At 44.6% G+C, this 9,322-nt stretch overlaps 1 protein-coding gene across 6 annotated transcripts in view; it reads left to right on the forward strand.

Annotated features, from left to right (window-relative positions):
- The first annotated feature begins 5,680 nt into the window (after positions 1 to 5,680).
- LOC144225508 (uncharacterized) overlaps positions 5,681 to 9,322 on the forward strand; it is a 121,353-nt gene continuing 117,711 nt past the window's right edge. For 2 of the 6 annotated variants that reach the window (XM_077756736.1, XM_077756737.1), the window contains exon 1: positions 5,681 to 6,637. In XM_077756736.1, the coding sequence (XP_077612862.1) occupies positions 6,606 to 6,637 (32 nt within the window). In that variant the 5' untranslated portion in view covers positions 5,681 to 6,605. The remainder of the gene's footprint in view (positions 6,638 to 9,322) is intronic. The other 4 variants (XM_077756735.1, XM_077756734.1, XM_077756738.1 and 1 more) reach the window with 4 other exon arrangements.

Below are 9,322 nucleotides of genomic sequence, written 5' to 3' on the forward strand. Positions count from 1 at the left end.
CGTTGGGGCGGCCCCGGCCGCCGCTGCAGGGGCAGCGGGAGCCGTCGCCCCTGCCCGCAATGGCACTCGAGGCACTGGGGGTAGCGGAGAGAAGCGGCAGTTGGTGTATGTGTTCACCACGTGGCGCTCGGGCTCATCTTTCTTTGGTGAGCTCTTCAACCAGAACCCCGAGGTGTTCTTTCTCTACGAGCCAGTGTGGCACGTGTGGCAAAAACTGTACCCAGGGGACGCTGTTTCCCTGCAAGGGGCTGCGCGGGACATGCTGAGCGCTCTGTATCGCTGCGACCTCTCGGTCTTCCAGCTCTACAGCCCCGCGGGCAGCGGGGGGCGCAACCTCACCACGCTGGGCATTTTCGGTGCGGCCACCAACAAAGTCGTGTGCTCGTCGCCACTCTGCCCCGCCTACCGCAAGGAGGTCGTGGGGTTGGTGGACGATCGCGTGTGCAAGAAGTGCCCACCGCAGCGCCTGGCGCGCTTTGAAGAGGAGTGCCGCAAGTATCGCACGCTGGTCATCAAGGGTGTGCGTGTCTTCGACGTGGCGGTGTTGGCGCCGCTGCTGCGCGACCCTGCCCTGGACCTCAAGGTCATCCACCTAGTGCGCGATCCTCGTGCTGTGGCCAGCTCACGCATCCGCTCGCGCCACGGTCTCATCCGTGAAAGCCTGCAGGTGGTGCGCAGTCGGGACCCGAGAGCCCACCGCATGCCCTTCCTGGAGGCCGCTGGCCACAAGCTGGGCGTCAAGAAGGAGGGTGTGGGCGGCCCCGCAGACTACCACGCGCTTGGCGCTATGGAGGTCATCTGCAACAGCATGGCCAAGACACTGCAGACTGCCCTGCAGCCCCCTGACTGGCTGCAAGGCCACTACCTGGTGGTGCGGTACGAGGACCTGGTGGGAGACCCCGTCAAGACCCTACGGAGGGTGTACGACTTTGTGGGGCTGCTGGTGAGCCCCGAAATGGAACAGTTTGCCCTCAACATGACCAGTGGCTCAGGCTCCTCCTCTAAGCCTTTTGTGGTGTCTGCCCGCAACGCCACGCAGGCCGCCAACGCCTGGCGGACGGCCCTCACCTTCCAGCAGATCAAACAGGTGGAGGAGTTTTGCTACCAGCCCATGGCCGTGCTGGGCTATGAGCGGGTCAATAGCCCGGAAGAGGTCAAAGACCTCAGTAAGACCCTGCTGCGGAAGCCCCGGCTCTGAGAGGGTTTCCGGGGAGACATGATTCCCTGTAGAGACACCCACGGGAGGATTGTGGTGTATTTAAACAAAAACAGCCCAGACCCAAACTGAGGAAGCCCACATATTCTATTATAGATATATAATATAAATAACCACACAGGCACTTGCCGTCAATGTTTTGAGTCATTGAATTTCAAGGAACAGCCACAATACACACACATCTCAGAAAAGGCAAGACTTGAAAGTTCTGACCACTTCCCCTCCTCTCCTCTCCCTTACCTTTTTCCTCCCTTCCTTTTTTCTCCCAGTTCTTACCCTCTCTCCTACCTGCCTTGCGTTTTGAAGTGGGATGTTGATTAAATCAAGATCCAGTAACTTAAATCTTGTTTACAAAGTTTTCGTGGTTATCTGTGAACATGTAAAAGAGTCATTTGGATGTGGGGGTGGGGTGGGGTGGAGAAAGGGGAAGTTGTCCAGGAGCACAAAGTTCCTTTGGACACACCAAGGAGGCATTCTAGTAAAAGTAGACTTGTGTAAAAGGCAAAGGTTATAATGTGAGTATTAATAAAAAAGATAATAAATAATATTCTTTTTAATACTTGCCTCCATTACTTTGAATTTACCTGTGCTATACTTGTCCTGTGTAGCTTCAGACAGAATTTGCTTCCCCTCCCCCCACCCCATTTTCCCAGTCTGTTTCCTAGAAAACAGCCGGGATGGGTGGCAGCAGCTTCAGACCCCTTGATAAGAACCTTGGAGTTGTTTTCTCACATGTAAATCACAGCCTGTCAGGTGCCCAGGAATGGGAACAAACCTTCAAATTCTAAAGGCAAAAACCAAGCAAGGCAGTGGAGGAAAAAGCACACTCTACCTTCCTGTTCCACTTTGAGCAAAGAAAGGAAGAAGCCACCCCTTGAGGATTTGACGGCATTTGGTTTTGATTACTGTTAAGACTGGGGGACATTGACGCGGAGACATGTTTTGGTGCTGAGGTTAGTTCAGAAAAAGGATTTTGTTTTTTGAAGGAAAGTATGTAATTAAAACAATATCCGAGGATTAAAACATAGACCTCGAAAATTAGTGTGAACACATTGTTGACAATGGTATCAACGTCTTTGGTTTGAAAAATGACATAAGTATATGTGTCGAGTGTTTTTCTGCCTGTGACATAGTACATGGAGGCATTGGAAAAGGGAAGTTTTATCTGAGAACTATGAGGTCACTCACAGGCTTTTCCTTTTCTTTCTTGCTTCCTACTTAAACTAGTGCAAAGGATATGAATTTATAATGGCTTACTTAGGATGCCCACGAGGCTACATTGCTTTTCCTTACTGTGTTTCCTAAAAGTAAAATTGCAAAGAAGCTATAACATGTTGCAGACAGTATAAGGCTTCAGCCAAGAGCTTCTTTTAGATATGAAAATGAATTATGGGAATGAGGAAATGAAATGAATTATGAGAATAAGTGTGTTGGATTTTGAGATTTGGTATTTTCCAGGGAGAAAACCATTCCAATTTTCCTGCAATGGTAATGGTGTTGCTGCTGTTCTGAGCCCATTTGTACCGAAACATTCTGCAGAATGTCATATTACAATAAGAAGTTATGAAGCCTGAATAGAAACAAGAGACAGTGTAGTTACATATTTCATTAAATACGGTACAAGTTCAATATCATCATGACTTTATTTTCTATAATTTATTGTGAAATCTCTGTGTTTAACCAAGCTGTGTTGGTTAAATGCTGAGGATTTAAAGGAAGATATGATGAAAAATAATATGTACATGGGAAATATTTCAACACAAGATGACTCTTAAGTATAATTTTCATTACAATGTGAAATCTCACCACACTGTTAAGAATTCAAGATAAAGAAGCACAGGAGTTAAAAAGAAAAGTTGTATTTAGCAGTGGATTTTATAACACATTCCAGAATGATTAGTTCTTAATTTACTAAGATAGTTTATAGTATTGTGTTTATTAAACTGGATTGTAGCTATAACACATTGATCATGTGTTTCTAATGGTGTTTTCATGGTAGTGCCTATGCTGAAGTCTCACGGGCAGTAGTGGAATATTTGCAATAGCTTTAATTTAAGAAAACTTTAAAATTAAATGAACAAAATAAATATTAATGTGGGATGACTACAGATGACACAGGTTTAATAGGAAATCAAGACAGCATCATTAAAAAGCAGACATTCTGAATAAAATAACCACTTAAAAACAAATTTCATATGGCATGAGGATCAGCTATCACTTAATCACAGTAGAATTCATGCTTAGTTTTTGAGCAAAGCATTTTTTAAGCAGTTGAATTCATTCTCCTCTCAGTATATCTAAGGACTTTGTGTTGAAGTAGAATTACGCTGTTTTTGAATCTTGTATTAAAAAAAATATTAGATGCTGAGTAGAGCCTTGGCAGCCTGCAGAGCATTTGTGGCCTGTGCTCAGATGAAATTTTAAGCATAAACACAGAACATTTGTCCCCTGTGCTGCATCTGAACGGGGTTTCTGCCCGAAATACCCTTGTTTTGTAGCGATGCATTCTTTCTGCTCTGCCACTCTGTAATTTGAAAAGGTGAATTGTCGCTCCTGGAGATTTGTACCTAGCTGCATTCTAGGAAAGCAAGACAGGTAGTTTCCACTAATGGCCGACATAGTCATATCAGTGACATCCAGCTTTCACAGGTTTGAGAAGAAGAAATGCATTTTTTGGTATTAATAAGCTTCTGTTAACCCCTGGTGCAAGCAGACGTGTGTCCCAACAAATTGCAGCAGAGCCTGTGACCATTTCTAAGGCAGCAAATGTAAAAGAGATCCTTTCACATTTCCCAACTTGGCAGGATGTCCGTCAGCAGGAGGAAATACTCTTCAGAGCAGGTTATCAGAGTGATTTTTATTTTCAGAATCTGCTTAGCTGATAGCACGCCTGACATACCCCTTTGAATTTGGAATGCGTTTGTTAATTAGAAAGCTCTATTTAGAAAACATAGTCTACCCAGTGCATTTAGCCAACAAATATGAGTTTGGAACAAGGCAGTGGCCCTGGCCGGGTGCTTGAATTTCAGGGAGCTCAGAGTCACTCAAAGGCCTCATTCAGGCTGACCCATGGGCACCTCTCAGGCAGAGACAGGGGCAAATCCTGTACCCTTCAGTGTCTACCACCAAGTGAGTACTTGGTAAACACTTGCTAGGTAACTGAATGAAATCTAGAACTATCAAAATTTCACAGTGCTTAGAAGGGCAAGAGTGGAAGAATGTGTTCCGTGTTTGGAGAAACTGCCAAGCTGCTCACCAAAGTTTGCTGAAGGAAAGGGGGCCTTAGGCTCCTATTTTGATGTGGGGAGTGGGCGATAAGAACATCTTCAAGATTTTCAGGGTGACTCTGCATAGGCTAGTATTTCCCATAGATGAATTAGAAACAAAAACTCAGAATTTCTGAATGTGGACAAGTAAAACTTTTCAAATGAGGAATTTGATGTTTATTGTTTGTTTTCCCAATTGCATTAACAAGAGGAAGGCAGAGCTCAAAACATCCCTGCAGAAGAAATGAACTCTCTGAGGGAGAGCTATCAGGTTGTTCATTATTGCAGAAGCCATGTAATATTTTATTTATTATTTTGGGTGCTTTGGATGAGCAGTTTAAAGGACTGAGGTGGATTTCATCCAGGCATAGAATAGTCACTTTCAGGAAGTTTGGCCTATTGTGGATGCTGAATGAGACAATGGCTCCCTGTTCCCATGCATCCCTGCCTGGCTGTGGCCAGTTCTGTCCAGAATTTCTGTTGCACACAGTATAGTTGCGGCTGGATTATGCTGTCGTTTTGAAATTAATGTGAATCTGAGTGAGGCTGTTAATTAATATTCCCTGGGTCTGAGCATTGAAATAAAGATCATGTTTGAAACCTCGTCTCTAGAGATGACTTCAGAAAGACCAAGAGGGAAGTAAAAAGGCGTGTCTTATCTGTAGCCGTGAATAAGGACGAGGTGTCACGTTACCACCCTCCCCCAACTTTCTTCCATCCTTACACGCAACACCCATGCGCGTCTGCACATGCAGTGAGCTCCTGCCCTGTCTCTCTGGAAAAGAGAATGTTTTAACACCAGCTCACAGGTACGTGTGCAGGGGTACTTTCAATTTCAGAGTGAGTGCAATGATTCTATCAGAACCTGTGACCGTTCTGTGTCAGGATCCAGTGTGGGCAGGTAGAAAATGACAATCGCAAAGTGAGGAATGGCTTGAGCTATGTGATGGGCTGGCTGTCTCGAGGTAAATGCACACATTTCAGACCCCTTTTGTCACTTACCTTGCAGAGCGCCCCTTCAAATCTGTCACGGCGAGGAACGTAATTTGTTCATGTCCTTCCCCCAGTTCGTGGACTTGAGCTGCTACTTTTGCGGTTCCAGTACACGCCACTGAGCTGCTCCAGTACAGGCTCGCGTACAAGTGTTTAATAATTGAAATTACAGGGCTTGACTTTTATTACATCTGATGCAATTCTGCACACCCTTAATCAAAGTATGCTGAGGAAATTGTTAAATTCTGAATAACACATTAAGCTTATAGGATGGGAAGCTTTATGAGCCAGTACTTGGAGGTGGTATTGTTTGTAAACTTGAAGGAGCCTTGCAGGGAGTAGGAGCCCATCCTATACTTGGCAGGATGATAAAGGATGATCAAGTGTGACTAAAGCCAAAGCTTAACTTTTGGTTGAACCAGTTATTTGTCAAGAGAGATCAAAAAGTGTTTGGGGACTGCTTGAACTTGCAGGTTTGTGACAGTCACCCTGCCAAGTGAATGGCAGTGAAAATGATCACCAAAGTGGCTCCCATCCCAAAATGCATAGGCAGGGCTTGACAGAAATTCACCCTGAAGCAGTTAATCCTCTAGATAGGACCAGCTACATAATCTGTGGAGCTCAATGCAGAATGAAAGTGTGGAACCCCTTTTTAAAACAATTATTAAGCATTTCAGTTCAGCAACAGCAAAGAGTTAAACCAAGCACTGTGTTCTTCTGCCTGCGGGGCCCGCAAACTGCATGGGCTGCGTGCCGTGTGCCGTTGAGGCAGTCCTGCATCTGGATGCAGGGACTGAAATGCCTGACTATAGGAGAGAGCAAATAATGGTGGCCTCCAAGTTCCTGGGAAATTGGTGCAAAGGTAGGAGTTATTGTGTATAACTAAAATTAAAGCAAAGACATCCCAGTGAGACAAATGTACTTTGCATGATGGAATTCTAAGAAGGTGCACATGACAAATAATCTTTCGTAATTGCAGCCAGTGATTGACAAGGCCTTCTTGAGTCATCAGTTGGGCTTGAGGGCACTTGGGACTGAATGTTCTCAGGACTGGTCGGAGAGAGACAGCCTGTGCTGTTTCAGGAATCCTCGCAAGGACAGGATAGACGTCTTCCAAGGGGACTAAGAGCATGCTCTCCTTGTCCTTGACCTGTGGCTACTGGTGAGTTCTGCTAATGATAACATTGCCTTCCTTCTGGAACTACTGTAGGATCTGTGTTTGCTTCTTGTATAATAGAGAGGGAAAGTCTTTGTATGGAAGAGCAAAAGGTTAAGTCCCAACAAACTCAAGGAGTAAAAGTGCAAGATGAACCAAGCCAACTGGTGTGTCTCTTCATTGTGCTAAGTATAGTTGGCTCAGTCTATTTTTATTACAGGTGTGATATGTCCCATTTTCCTCCAGGTAGCAGTTCTCCACCTTCTCTCCCTGTCTCCTGCCTCCCATTTCTTCTCTGCTTTGTGGATTCCTAGTCATTAGTGAAGATGCTGGATCCTTCTCAAGGCTTTATTTATTGGCCATGCTCCAAGATGCAGAACTGTCTTTCTGTGTCCTACTTCCCCTTATTCCTTATGCATAGATCTATTGGTGTGAGTCACTGCAGATTGAGATTCTGTGTTCACAGCTTCCTTCCTCTCCTAGTCTAGGTTCTTCAGGAGGCATGGGACTGCATCCATGTGTGTGTGTATCTCCCCCATGCTGAAGCAGTGTCTCGCTCACATGTCTTTTTAATAAGTGAGTGCTAACTAAAAGATGTAGCACACGAAGACATTTGTCGAAGAAGCTTTAGAGTTAGTATGCTACATTCCACAGTGTCTTGGACTTCGTACGTGTGGCAGATGGGAGCTGAGAAAGAAGGCAAATGAATGTGGCCAAAAGGAATACCAAATAATACCTGTGGAAGGCCTCATATATGATCCTTCCATATTAACATTTGAAACTGAGAAACAGTAACGGAGCCTCTCCTGCAAGAAAAGTAAGAAATGAACTACAGTCAAACTGAAATGATGCAAGTTTTAAAGAGCCCATTAGGAAAACGTTATTGTAAAGGAGACTGAGGCTCTGTATCTGTTTTTGACACTTGGAGCTCACCTCCACTGTGATTCTCTTTCAACCTTTCCAGGGACTAGAAATTTTCAGGAAACAACACGGAGGTCTAAATATTACATTTCTACTTTCAGATGTCCCAGTTACCGTGGTACACTCTTCTTCTCTCTAGGGCTGAACGAGCTCTTGGGAGGAATTAAAATATTTGATGTTCTAGTATTGGTGCTTAGTATCTTTACATGAAGAACGGTATTACGTTACTTTAAAAGAAAAATATAAATGAAATACATTTTCTTTCTGAAATAATGGCCTCACATTTATAGTTTTTAGTCCTGTTATTTAACCAGCCCTACTTGCTGGTGAGACCAGTAACCTTTGCAGGATGTGAGTTCCAACCGCACTTTATTTAGGGTAAGTCTCTGTTGCACATAGTTTTTCATTTGTATTGCCACATTTTCCAAGTGGCTTCTTGGTATGCTGTGCTCTTTATAACTTGCTATCACCATTTAAATTTCACTTTCAAGGGCCCTAAGTGGCTATAATGATGGTAATAATCATAATACCATCATTTACCCTTTGTAGATCATTCGCTATGTGCCAGTCACTGTGCAAAGCACTTTGAATGTATGATTCTATTTTATTCTTGTAACAATACTATGGAATAAGTGTTATTATTGTCCCCATTTTACAGAAGAACAATTTAGGTTTAGATGGGCAATTTTCCTAAGATCACATAGCTAGAAACTGGCAAAGCCTCTTTCTTTTTGCTTGGTAGATCGGAGATCACACTGCTTCCATTAAGGGATACCAACCACAAGGCAGCAAATCTTTTTGTCTCAGCCAAGTGCTTTCTGAGAAATACTTGAATGCTTGTTTCTGAATGCTTGAGACATTATGCTTTCAGCCAAAGAGCAGGTGTTATCTATGTCTTTAGAGATGCATTTTTATGCAGCAGGAAAAAAGAAAAAAGATAACTGTCAGTTTAAGTGCTGTTGAATGAAATTCCTCTTGGAATGACCCTTGTTAGCCAAACAAGTCAAGGGGCTATTTTGGTGGTGGGAAGAAGCTCTTTGTGACACCTGGACAGGAGATTTGGGAGTTGGGAGAAAGAGAGTGAGAGATAAAGGGGGAATAATAGGAGACAAGTAATAGGACAGGGGGCTCAGCGTGCTGGGCCCAATGACAGGACACTGCCGTGCTACTCCCCAGAAGAGAATGGTCAGCGTCAGGAAGATTGGTGTTCAGCTGGCCATTGCTTGCCCTACTGAGCTGCACTTGTAGCTGCCTTTGTTGCCCACACTTCCGTAAAGCTTGCTACGTGCCCGACTTTGGGTGGGTGGTGTTTTGCAGGTGGAAGGGATCAGAGTAGTGTCAGCCAGCAAGGCATGGAGCAAGAAACCAGGAGAGCTGAAATGCACAGAAGCAAATGCAAATTCTGTAGCTGACCTTGGAAGTGTTGGCGTAGCCCTGGAGTCCCTGGGGAAGTTTGAGAAGGAGGGGAATTTCTCTCCAACTGTGGGCTGGGCATCCAGGCAATCTTATTTACATTATAAAGGACAAGGTAGCCTGAGCGAGGCTCAAGGAGGGGGAATGTCAGCAGGCTTATAACTGTTCCAGGGTAGGAACTCACTGGGCATGTGGAGACCTAACAAAGTCGGGAAGTGTTGGTATGTCATAAAAACGGAAGTGATAGAGTCAGCTCAGGCATTTACAAGTGTGGAAAGTGAGGGGCAGAAAGGCTGTGAGATGTACTCTGTGTCCCCAGTTAGAGGAGGAGTATAGACTAGAAATCAAAGTTCCTGA

This window comes from Crocuta crocuta, unplaced genomic scaffold (genome assembly GCF_008692635.1).
Source record: "Crocuta crocuta isolate KB4526 unplaced genomic scaffold, BGI_CrCroc_1.0 scaffold337, whole genome shotgun sequence".
Lineage (NCBI taxonomy): Eukaryota > Metazoa > Chordata > Mammalia > Carnivora > Hyaenidae > Crocuta > Crocuta crocuta.